The sequence below is a fragment of the Equus quagga genome, chromosome 3 (assembly GCF_021613505.1).
Source record: "Equus quagga isolate Etosha38 chromosome 3, UCLA_HA_Equagga_1.0, whole genome shotgun sequence".
Lineage (NCBI taxonomy): Eukaryota > Metazoa > Chordata > Mammalia > Perissodactyla > Equidae > Equus > Equus quagga.
In genome coordinates, this window is record NC_060269.1 from 124,328,473 (window position 1) to 124,341,018 (window position 12,546).

The 12,546-nt window shown below is 41.0% G+C and overlaps 1 protein-coding gene across 3 annotated transcripts in view; it reads right to left on the reverse strand.

Annotated features, from left to right (window-relative positions):
• Positions 1-9,840: 9,840 nt before the first annotated feature.
• FAM114A1 (family with sequence similarity 114 member A1) overlaps positions 9,841-12,546 on the reverse strand; it is a 72,465-nt gene continuing 69,759 nt past the window's right edge. For all 3 annotated transcript variants that reach the window (XM_046656934.1, XM_046656935.1, XM_046656933.1), the window contains exons 13-14: positions 12,073-12,126; positions 9,841-10,390 (exon numbers count right to left, since the gene is read on the reverse strand). In XM_046656934.1, coding sequence (XP_046512890.1) covers positions 10,289-10,390; positions 12,073-12,126 — 156 coding nt within the window. In that variant the 3' untranslated portion in view covers positions 9,841-10,288. The remainder of the gene's footprint in view (positions 10,391-12,072; positions 12,127-12,546) is intronic.

Below are 12,546 nucleotides of genomic sequence, written 5' to 3' on the forward strand. Positions count from 1 at the left end.
CTCTTAGGGAGAATAAATGACTTTAGGAAACACGAATGGGCCTTTATAAGAATAGATGGGAGGTATGATAGTTTGTGACTAGGTTTCTCTGGGTGTGGTATGGACTTCTAGTCTCCTCTCCTTTGATAAGAGTCAATCCTCCCTAGTTGATGAATCTCCAGGGGAGGGGATCTATGACAACTGAGTTCTTTTTGGAGGATCTGTCTTTAAGCAGATAAGGGGAGTTCAGAGAAAGTCTCTCCCTGCATTTACTGTTTTTCAAGTGCCTACGGCTCAAAATAATCAACATACCAAAGCAGCATACTTTGGGGTAGCGTATCTTGAACTCCTACAGTCATATTTGGGGTGGCATATTCTGCTACCCCTCAGTATCTATTACACTAGTTCACAGGACGGATGAGAAGAAAATGAAACAAGACTAAGGCAATGGGATGGAGGAAGATAAACAAAGAAGTAGTAATTGATAGTGCTTGAAAACCTCAACTCGCCCTGCTGAGGATGAAAAAAAGTGACAACCCAGGGTGGCAGCTAGACTTCTGGGAGAGTAACACTATGCATCCACCTGGGACAGTGATGGTAGGAGGAGGGGGAAAGAAGATGAATTCAACTTGGACATGTTCAGACTAAGTTTAGTGGGACACCTAAATACTGATGTACAGGTGTCTGGTAGGAAGTTGACTATATGGCTGGAATTTAGATTGATGTCAGAAATTTGGGTGTCATCAGCATATAGGTGAGTGGTTGCAAGAAGCTCTGGATATGTCCAATGGATTTCTTTGCTCAAAATGATATATATAATTTTGGATGATAGAAGTACAAGGTGAATTTCAAATTGAACCCTATTTTATTTAGTAGAGTTGCATGGCAGTTGCAATAAGTGTTTGTGAACTGGCTGGCTGGCTGGATGATTGAATGAATGAAGAGTATAGGTTCATGAAAATCAATAGATGTTCTCCTCTTTTACTTTACCTCATGATTTGTTTCAGTTATAGCTCTGGAATGAAAAATATGTTACAACCTCAAAGAAGCAAAAAGGCAACATTTGGATGCAATACATGGAAGGCTTTTAAAAATCAATGATCCTTTCATCTTTTAAGCCAACTAATTTCAGACGATTTGATGTATATTACTCCCATTTGGTATTGCTGCCCAGCAGTGAATGACCAACTGCTGCCTTTTCAGCAAATCCAGATGGAGACGACCAGCCGAGTGACAGACTGGGCATTGTTCAGCAAGCAAATGTTATTTTGCACAAGACTTCCTTTGAATAAATGCGAGTCTTCACTCTACCTTCCTTGCCAGAGACCAAGTGGTTTTAAAAGAGAGAGAGATGTAGGATACCAGGCATTGGCTTGTAACACCCATATCTTACACAGATGGCCATACTGTGGTCCCAGAGGCTGCAGAATAGACCAAGACTTGTTAATAACCAATCACACCCCCATCAAGGCAATACACAGGGCAGGTGGGAAAGAAGTCTTCCAATACCATTGACGGACAATTCTTACCTTGTCAGGGAAAAGTAGTTCTGACCTTTCATGAATCATTGAGGAAATGGTTAAAAACGCACAGTCGTGGTCCCAAATGGCTAAAATGTTTTCATACGTCACTACAGGCACCAAATGGTTTGGGCAATGCCAAGGAAATTACGAATCCATTTTGTAGTTCAGGAAGGTCATTAGGACTCAGATTCATTATCCGCTGAGAGTTTGCTTTCCATTTATTACTCTTCTTTGAGGGAAATGGAGCTGCGGGAGCAGAGCAGAGACCTCGGTTCGTTCAGCCCTGACACGTTATCCGAGTCTACAATTTCGCCATAAATTTGGAGAGGGAGAGACAGGAATTGCAAATGCAGGGATTTGAACCCCTTGGGATACATTTGTCAAGATGAGCAGATTGTAAACTGCCTCTTGCAGATATGATATGCGTTTGGGCATCAAGCTAATAACTCTGAACCAGAGACTCATTTATTTGTGTGGCGGTTCCCTCCAGAAGTTTCTGAAATTGCTTCTGTAGTCATTACGTATCCCAGAGCTGTTCGCGTTTAGGAGGAAGATCAGAGAGGCTGTCTGGCTAAGGAAGTTGGAGTCTTTTTCCAATGAGATGGAAATGACAGATTTTTCTGTTTACATCATCAGTCTTCACAAACCATGCATTTGGAATACTTAGTTTGGGCTTTTCTGAGGAAAGCAAGGAGAGATTTGTATAGTCATCAAATTTGTCTTAGAACCTTTTAGGAACACTGAAGACAAACAAATCGAAATCATTTAGATGCTCTCTCTCACACTTCTGGTTCTTCTGTTGAAAAATACCCTGTGCATTTTACAGTTTATTTACAACGTAAGTCTCCGGCAGGGCCCTATCCTCTCACTTCCCTGATCAGAGGCAATTTTCTTTTGCTTCTCGGTTTGATTTTTAAAAATTTCCTTATTTAAGTCATCCATTAACACATTTTCATTATAAAAATATTTAAATATTACAAATAACACCAGAGTCTCCTTTGATTACCATGTCAAATTCTGACCATCTCCCTGACGCTGGTCGCAAGCACTGTTTTTTTTTTTAAGGAAGATTAGCCCTGAGCTAACTACTGTCAATCCTCCTCTTTTTGCTAAGGAAGACTGGCCCTGAGCTAACATCCGTGCCCATCTTCCTCTACTTTATATGTGGGACGCCTACCACAGCATGGCGTGCCAAGCAGTGCCATGTCCGCACCCAGGATCTGAACTGGCGAACCCCGGGCCATGGAAGCAGAACACGTGCACTTAACCGTTGCACCACTGGGCCGGCCCACAAGCACTGTTAATAGTTTTGTGTGTATCTTTCCAGATCTTCTTCTAGGGGTGTGTGTGTGTGTAGTATGTTTTTGTGTGTATGCATGTGTTATTTTCGATAAATATACTCCCAGTACCATACTGCAGCTTTCTTTTTTCGCTCAATGACACATCTTGGAGCTCTATCTGTTAGCACAGAGATCTATTCCATCCTGCTATCGACTGAGTGTTTGTGTCCCTGTAGAGCTCCTATGTTGAAGGCTAATCCCCAATGTGGTGGCAGTAGGAGGTGGGGCTTTTGGAAAGTATTTAGGTTGTGAGGGTGGAGCCCTCATGAATGGGATTAGTGCCCTTATAAGAAGAGACACGAGAGAGCTTGCTTCCTCTCCCTCTCTGCACTCTGCCATATGAGGATGCAACCAGAAGACCGCCATCTGCAAACGAGGAAGTAGGCCCTCACCAGACAGTAGATCTGCCAGCACCTTGATCTTGGACTTCCCAGCCTCCAGAATTGGAGGAATAAATGTTTGTTTAGGTCATTCAGCCTACGTTTATTTGTTATAGCCCATAACCCAAACTGACTAAGACACCTTCTTCTTCTTCTTCTTCTTCTTCTTCTTCTTTTGGTGAGGAAGATTGGCCCTGAGCTAACATCTGTGCCAATCTTCCTCTATTTCTTTGCATGTGGGTTGCTGCCACAGCATGTCTTGATGAGTGGTGTGTAGGTTTGCACCCAGGATCTGAACCCGTGAACTCTGGGCCACTGAAACAAAGTGCATGAACTTACCCACTATGTCACTGGGCTGGCCCCTAAGGCACATTCTTTTTAACTGTTGCATAATATTCCATAGTACTGATATACCACAGTTACTTATTTAAGTGGTTCTCATTTTTCACTATAGTCTAGCCCTGCCTTGTGAAGAGTCTTAAAAAATTCTTCATAGACTGAATTCTTCTAAGTAAAAAATGTAAATTCCATTTACTTTAATTGAAAAATGTTTATGCATTTCTAAATCCCCAAATCATATCCATTTATGCCACAACACCAAATACCATTAAAATGGACCCAATTACTTCTATAGTTAAAATGTAGTAATATAACTCAACCATTTTCCCATCATTAATTACCCTGAAATATGGCTGTTTCCATTCTCTCATTCAGCTTTTACAGATTGTACACTTAAGACTTTGATGTATTTGTTCATTCAACAAATAATTCCTGAACCCCTACTGTGTGCCAAGCATTGCTGTGGGTGCTGGGAAATGGCAATGAACAAAACAGACAAAAATTCCTGTCTCATGAAATTTACATCCTAGTGCAAGAGACAGATAACAGACTAAATTAAGGCACACAGGATGTTAGACAGTGATACATCCTAAGGAGAAGAAAACAAAGCAGGGAAAGAATATAAACTTTGAGAGGGTTGCAGTTTGATTCAGAGAGATCTCACTGAGAAGGTAGCTTTTGAATAAAGACCTGAAATGAGTGAGGGAGGAAGCTGTGAGGCTGTCTGAAAGAAAAGTACCCCATGCATTGTTCAGATGCCCTCCAGAACCAAACAATTCTTTCTCAAAGAAATGGCCAGAGTCTTCCTGCCCAGCAGCTCATCATTGGTTTCTTGTCTTTTATCGCTTTTTCTAGCAGTGGAATTTCCCCCAAAGATAGCAGACTAGAGCTTTCCTGCAGAAGTGTCAAAGGGCAACCACAGTTTTCAGTGAATCCCTCAACATGAGGGAGAATGGCACATACAGGCTACCCACTTTCTCTTGGTATCAGATGCATTGGCAGAAGAAATATGGTTAGCCCTCTGTCAGGGAGATCTGTGGAACATTCCTTCTCTGCCTGAGACCGCAGGATGGAGAGGAGAGAGCCCAGGTATAGCTGGAAGAGAAGAATTGAACCCAAGGGAAAACGAGCAAATTTTCTTTTTATGACCAGATATTTGCTTGTCCATGGGCTCTGTCTAGCATTCTATATACTGCCTGGCTATAAATCTCAGCTCTTCCAATTTTCAGTTGGATAACATTAGGCAGATTACTTAATCTCTCTGAGCTTCATTTTTCATCATGGGTATGATAATAATAGTAGCTATCGCATAAGGTTGACACTGAGGATTAAATGAGATTATGGAGGTAAAGTGTCTGGAATATAGTTAAGTACTCAATAAATAAGTACACCACCATCATTGTCATCATGATCACCACCATCACCATCATCATTTCTTGGGCTTACTAGGGGATAGCACCAAGTTTGGGGACAAGAAAGCATTATTCAGTACATCTTTAAAACATTTATCAGCATCTCACAGCACTTGGTACTGAAGAGTTAGCTGAAAGTCTGCCTAGACAAGTTGGTAATCTTCAAGGCAAGGGAAGCATAAAAAAACCCCACACTCCAGGCAGGTTGTAGAGGGTTAAGGATTTGCAGGAAGAATGGTGATTTATGAATGGTCTTCCCTGGCACTAGAAACAGGAGACGGGGAGGAGAAAATGGAGCCACATTAGGAATGTCAAAAGCACCTGTGAGATGGGATGCTGTGTGGATGATGACCAGGAAGCCGCTTGATGTAAATATCTGTGAAGTGGTGAGGGGGCCTGTGGAGAACCACCCAGGGGCCCAATAATCTCGCGTGGCTTCACTCTGTTGTCTCTTTAGTCTCAGTTTGTTCTCAGTTGCACAGAAACACCCGAAGCTGATGATCAAATCTTTCAGCTACAAATCCATCCCACAGCGTAAAGATAGCCCGGCATATAAGTGTTCAGTTGCCTCTAAAAATAACATGCTACATTTCTCTTTCATTGAGAGGCTCTGTATAATAGTTTAAAACGCTAGCTAGTCAGGTTGGACTGACCTGTGTTTGAATCCCGGCTCTGTTTTACCAGTAGTGCAACATTGGATGAGATATATAATTTCTCTGGGTCTCAATGTCCTCATTTGTGCAGTGGAGGTTGTAATAGTATCTAATTAACAGGGTGATTATGGAGATTAAATGGGATAATGGATAAAAAATACTCAGCATGGTGCCCAGCACACAGTAAATACATATTAGTTATTATTATTATTGAAATCTTGTGGATCGTTTTCTGGTGAGATAAATGGAGGAAGGAGAGTATAAACACAGAGAAAGAGAAAGAGATGAAGAGATGGCAAAGAGCGGCAGGCTGTTAAAAGCTGATCCTGGAAGAGAGGCACCTAATGACTGTCCAAGAAAACCTCCTGAGAGAGAAAAAAGATGAAGATGGCAGGGACTCAAAGGCAGAGGCTTGGCTGTGTTTTTTGCCAAGGTTGCATCCATCTGGCCTTGGCTTCTCTGCTGGTTTTTTCCTCCAAATGACAGCTCTGGAAGCCCAGTGGTGACACCCAGGGCAGGGAGCTAGACCATCTTTGAATTACCCTAAACTTCGGTGCTCGTGGAAGGCATATAAGAAATGTACCTATTATTCTTTTGCAGTACAGAATTCCTTTGAGACTAACAGAAGAGACAGGCCTGTCAAGTAAGTCAGCAGTGACCACAGGCAGATATAATCCTATTGCCTTTTGGCTGACAGCTCACGCAGAGAAAAATACTCTCCGATGCAGACAAAGGTAAATGTAGCTTAAATCCCAACACAAAATTCTCCTCCGTGATCAGCTTCTATCCCAGTCTATGATGACCCTAGACACCAGACATATCAGAAAAACCGTCAATACATTTCTTACTGTTGGGTTGTAATAATTTAATCATTGCTGAAGGTAAAATGCTCAAAGGGTAGAATAACTCAGATTATTTTCAGGGTCTAAGCAAAAAAAAAAAAGAAGGACAGAATGGTGACTTTCCTCAGATTTAATAGCACATAGTGCAGAGGACCATCTGTTATAGGTGAGCATATAGAAAATGAACACAAACCTGAATAGGTTATGAAATATCTAGAAAAATAAGACAAGTGGTTAACCACATGATCTTTTCTTTTAAGTGAAGAATGGCCGGTCTGAATCCAGTCCTACGGCTTTTTGAATCCTAATCACCTACAGAACCCAGGCATACTTGCAGTTCTGGGATGGATTGGCACATGGTCTCTTCCACTGTGCCTTTACAGACACAATCATTGAAGAAGCTGAGTTGAAGCCTGAATCTGAATATCAGAATGTAGGGCACGCTGAAGAGGAAGATCAAAGGGCAATTTTACATTACAAAAAATAGCTTGATGCTGAAGAATAATTGCTTTTATAAAATTAAACACAGACTGAAATCACGTATTATGACCTACCCCATCTGTTCAGCATACACTCATAAATATACAGTACATATGTAGATACAAATACATATACTATATATATTTGTTTGTTTTTTAGGAAAGAAGAGAGACACGTTTATTTCACATTTTCGCTGAATTACCTCCCTGAGATGCTCTGTCCTGGATCTCTGGGGTGGCTATGATTGGAATCTGTCTGCTCTTGTTTCTAACTTAAGCGCAGCATGGCTGACCTGTGCAGAAAGGTGACTTCCTAGACATAAGGGCACATTGGGACAAACGTGGGAAATGCACAGGAAACGCTCTCATTTCTGGGTTCAGACCTCTCCCTATATTTAGCACTTTCCTTTAGCCCACCCGAGGCTGTGCTTCTTTCACCCGCCATGAGCCCTGCAGCTCCCAGGTTCCATGCTTCCTTGGATGGTGTTGCAGAGGCTGCTGCAATCCCAGCTCAGTGTTGCCGCTGCCTCACTAGTCACACTGCTCATTGAATCACAAGCTTGATGTACAGCCCAGCGTGTGATCCAGAGAAAGAGAGACTTCTGTTCTCAGTGGGACAGAATATTTAAACTTAGGCCTCTGCTTTCAGATCTGGGACTCAATTTCGCCCTTTAGCGCTGTGTGTATCCATACCCCAAAGCAGTTTTTCTTGGATGCATTTTGCTTTGAATTTGAAATATGCTTTTGATGCTTTTTATTTAATAAGGCATAGGCACAGGACTACATTCATTATTTAGACCAGAACTTATTTTGCACTTGATGTAAGAAAAAAACTGGCACGCTCATTCAGGGTAATTGCATAGAGTGAAATGAACCCAATTTACGTAAAGGATTATTGAAGGAATAGAAAACTTCCAAAGGAAGCCTGCTAAATCATTCATTCAGTAACTGATTGACATTTGCCCAGATCTGGGTCCTGTGCTTTGCCAGGTTTTAAAGCAAAGCAAAGAAGCAATTATTTAAAAGTGATGGTGAAAAGCAGTATTGAAAGACAGCAATCCTGGAGAGCGGATATAGTTTAAGAGATAATTCTCTCTTAAATAACGTAATTCACAGACCATGGACCTAGGCCCCAGGAATCATCTTTCAGCCTACGTTTCCACCTGGCACCCTTCAATAGTCTACCATTAAAAGATATGTAAATGTAATGTAAATAGAGTCAACTACTTTTTAAAGAATAATTATCTCTCTTATTCTTTTACAGATTTCTATTTTATTTTACGATTAAAATTTTGCTATGCATTAAATGGGTACAGTTAGGCTTACAGTCTAATTCCAGGAATCGAGCTCCTTTGAAACTATTTGTTTCTTTACATTTCCAGTTAATGTCTATAAATCTATCTGATACTAAAAAATCTGCTGTGAAGAAATTGTAAATCTAAGTCCTTTGCTTTGCTCTATACATAATAAGTCTAAAATTTATGGAGAGGCAACCCAACATTTTCATCAGCTATAATTGTTCTCTAGACTGAATAACGGAAACATTTCAGGCAATCAAAAAGCAAGTAGAAAAAAAGCCATCTTTAATTGATTCCTCAGAGGATTTTTTTCTAGATTGTAAATAATTTGTTCTCATGTTTTCTATTTGGCTGTTTCAGGAGCTACACAAATGAAATACGGGACATAGACAAATGAAATGCTAATAAGATGTAGGATATTAAAATACCCCTGCTTTGCCTGTAGGCAAAGGCAATCTACTCTATCAGGGGAATAAAAGGAAACGTGAAGGAGCCATTTTCACCCTTGCAAAATGAGAGGCTTCATCTGACCTGGAGAGAGCCACTGGACAAGATGTCTTGTGACAGCGCCTGTAAGGAGGGGCTCTGAAATAGGAGCATTATACAGAACTCCAACCCAGAATGAACGTAGGAGCTCAGGAGTCAAAGTGCCCATTGACTCTGCCTCTTCTGGCTACAGGGTCTTCTGTGCAGCCTCTCAGCAATCAACATACCAGTGGGTCAACTCACACATCAGTATTTTCTGTTCTTTAGAAGCAATGACGGTATTTGCCACCAGTGAGAGCGATCTGTGTATTTTTGGAACAGCTTGACTCAACTGTACTAGACGTAAAAATGCAGTCCTGGGGTCTACTGATTGAAATCCCTTTAGTTTCTTATTTGAATACTTCCAAGCTTTGTAATTATGCTATTATGTACTTATGATCATAAGAAGTCAATTTTAAGCTAAATACTCTTAGTACCCCTTTTCATATATATATTTTGCCCCATATATAAAGTTTGGGATAAAAAAGTTCAAGGAATGTGGGAAAATACAATAAATTGAAGGGTAGAACATTTTAAAAACCACTAATTTAGCTTGTTCAAATTTTTTAAGGTTTAGAAAATTTTTTAGTACTTTAAGGCATTTTACGAATTATTATAAACCTCCTTTCAGAATATCTGTCCCTACTGGGATGAGATCACGTTCCTCAATTGTGAGCACACAGTAGGAGCTCAATAAGTCCTTGTTTAGACAATGAATGGCTATAAAGAGATACTTATGTTCCTCTTTTACCATAATAGGTAAAACCTATAAGTAGTGTTATCTTTACCCATGACACCTGTGTAACAAAACTAAGTTCAGTGTAAGAATTGACTTAAAGTAATACAATAAGAATGGGAAATTTAGGGGCTGGCCTGGTGGCACAGCAGTTAAATTTGCACGTTCTGCTTCGGTGATCCAGGGTCCGCTAGTTGGGATCCCGGGTGTGGACATGGTACCACTCATCAAGCTATGCTTTGGCAGGCATCCCACATATAAAATAGAGGAAGATGGGCACGGATGTTAGCTCAGGGCCACTCTTCCTCACCAAAAAGAGGAGGACTGGCAGCAGACGTTAGCTTAGGGCTGATCTTTCTCCAAAAAAAAAAAAAAAAGAATGGGAAATTTAAAGGATTAAAAGAAAGTCTTGGGGAAAAAAAAAAAAAAGAAAGAAAGTCTTGGGTCTGCCCATGAATTTCTAAATATAGCATGCTTGACCAGGAAAATGGAAATGAGTATTTGTGAATGAACTTTAGATTAAAGGAAATTATTACTACAAAGCCATGTAAGTTTAAATTAACATGAAGAAAAATACAATTATTTCTAAAAACAACCATATACATTAAGAGAAATGATACTTTCTTTAAACTTGCATTCTCAATACTGTCTGTGCAAAACTGCTTGTAGTGTCCTCAAATGGGCATCTGTGGTCAGATGTGTAGGAAACATCCCATTAAATGGTATATATATCAAAGCAACATGGCCTGCCATTTCCTTTAATTAGATGGAGTCTGGCCAGGTCACGGCTGTGCTTTTGAACAACTGGTCTGGATGTGTGAAACCTGCAGAACGGGCAGTAGCAGCTGGAAGGCGTCCTGTACGTATGTCATGCTATTGCAGCCCTGTGAGAGGAGAAACATGTGGTTAAAGGGTTATTTTCAGATTTAATCTTGACAAGTCTTCCAATTTGATAATGTTCCCTCTCCCCAAACCCCACAATATTTTATAATATTTTTCTTTTAATGTTGCTGTTTAAAGCAAATGTAAGCACACTCCTTTGGATAGAGTACATCCGAGTCTCAGTTATCTATACCAACAGAGAGAGGGATTCACTCAAAATGAGGCAAGACATTTCCATCGACTTTTAGGGTACATCGATATGCGTATATTTATGACACAACACATCCAGTCTTGCCTATGCTTTTCTCAGGTCAAGCCCACTGCCCTGAAATAAAAGCACAGTATGAAGGAGGCTCTAGTTTGTCTGAATCTATAGACGAATAAACAAGAATGGTCTACATAAAGCTAACTGGAGATGTCATTGTGCAATTATTCATGGCAAGCCTTGAATGCTAGTATCTTCCCATGCATGTTGGTACCTTGTGCTTGGTTTGGATATTTGATGTTGCTATTCATGTTCTGTGGTGCCCTAACATACAGTATTAGAGGGAGAGGCCATTTAAAGTTTCAGGTAACTAAAACTTGAGAAAACTTCCATTGGGAGAATGAATCGACATTTGACCTCATATTCCTCAGGACCGATATGGTGCATTAATCTGCTCATGCCTTCTGGCTAGCCAGGCGAGAGATTTTCTTGTTCCATATTCTGCCTCTGATTGCCTTGGTTTCCTCTTAGCTGTGTCTGTCCCTCCAGAACCTGCCCCTACAGTTCCTTGTCCCTTCTGTGTGGCTGTGTCCCAAACAATAACACTGGGTGCCACCACTTTGTAACTTTTGTACTTTGGTAGTTTTCCTTAGCAGTAAGGCACAACTCCTACAAACACTGCTATAAATATATGGGTAGCCCTCCCTGAGTTGAAGTTTTCTAATTTCCAGTTTTTGTAATTGACAGCTACTTCAGACTTGTGGCTTCAGCCGGGTGCCCTGTGGCTACAGATGTGCCAGTTTCTTATAGTGTGGCCGCTACGGAAGGTTTTCCTCCACCAACCACAGATAGAACAGAGTGCCTATGACTCAGGAATGAGAAGGCCTCTGGGCCTCTTTTCCTCTCTCTTACATCTCTGCTTCTGGCAAAGACACAGCAGTGTCAGGGGCGCTTCATAACCTATGCTACAAAGTCCTGGCGGGCGGGCAGGCCACAAAGCAAGTAGTCACAGAGGATGGTGTCTCTGGTCACTGAATGGGCAGAGGCTAAACATCCTATTTTCCATTTTTGCCAGTCTGGAGCTCAGACCCAGCTAAATCATAGGTTATTGTGAATGGAAGGAAGTGCCCATTTTTACAAAAATCACCACTGAACAAGAATCTCTCATCGCAGCCAATAATCACACTGTTAAATCTGGTGTCAAACTTGGCGGCAGAAATCTGCTTCTGCTGGAGGAAACAGCGACAGAAATAACATGCAAGCTTAGCGTTTCTCTTTACAATCAGGAATTCTTGAAAATTAGGTATTGTTGCTTCACCCGCGGGTTTACAGCTGGTTGAGCTGCACAAAGGTACTCAAAAAAGACTGCTGATAAGATTTAGGATTGCAGTAACACTTGCTGTCTGGGAGAAAGACCAAAAAATGTAGCTCCAACATTTGCTTTGATACAGAAGGGCTTTCTCTCCAGGGGCCACTTACCTCTAACAACACACTATTGATCATGGGGTTAAGGACCTCAGCCTTCTTGTTGCTCTGCAGAAGCAAAAGGATGAAATTAACAGATCAGATTCTCACACTACAGAGCTTGACACATAAAATGTGATACACCAGCTTTGTTGAGGAATCTCTTAGAGACGAAGGGGAGGAGAAGTGGAATACTTACTACAGACCAGGCTTCCTATTTGGTGCTTCCCCTATATAATTGCATTTAATTTTGACAAAAATCCTAGGAGGTAGGCAGGTACCATGATAACTCCAATTTAAAGATGAGGAAACAGGGGCCAGGAAGGTTGAGTAACTTATGTAAGGTCACATAGCTAGAAATTTAAACTTAGGCCTTTTTTAAACTATTTACAGCTGTGGCAGGTCTGGGATTAGGTGAGATGAATGAGGATGAGTTGTACAAGGGCAGGGTCGAATCCTGTCTTTACTCAAAATTTTGGTATTTTGTTC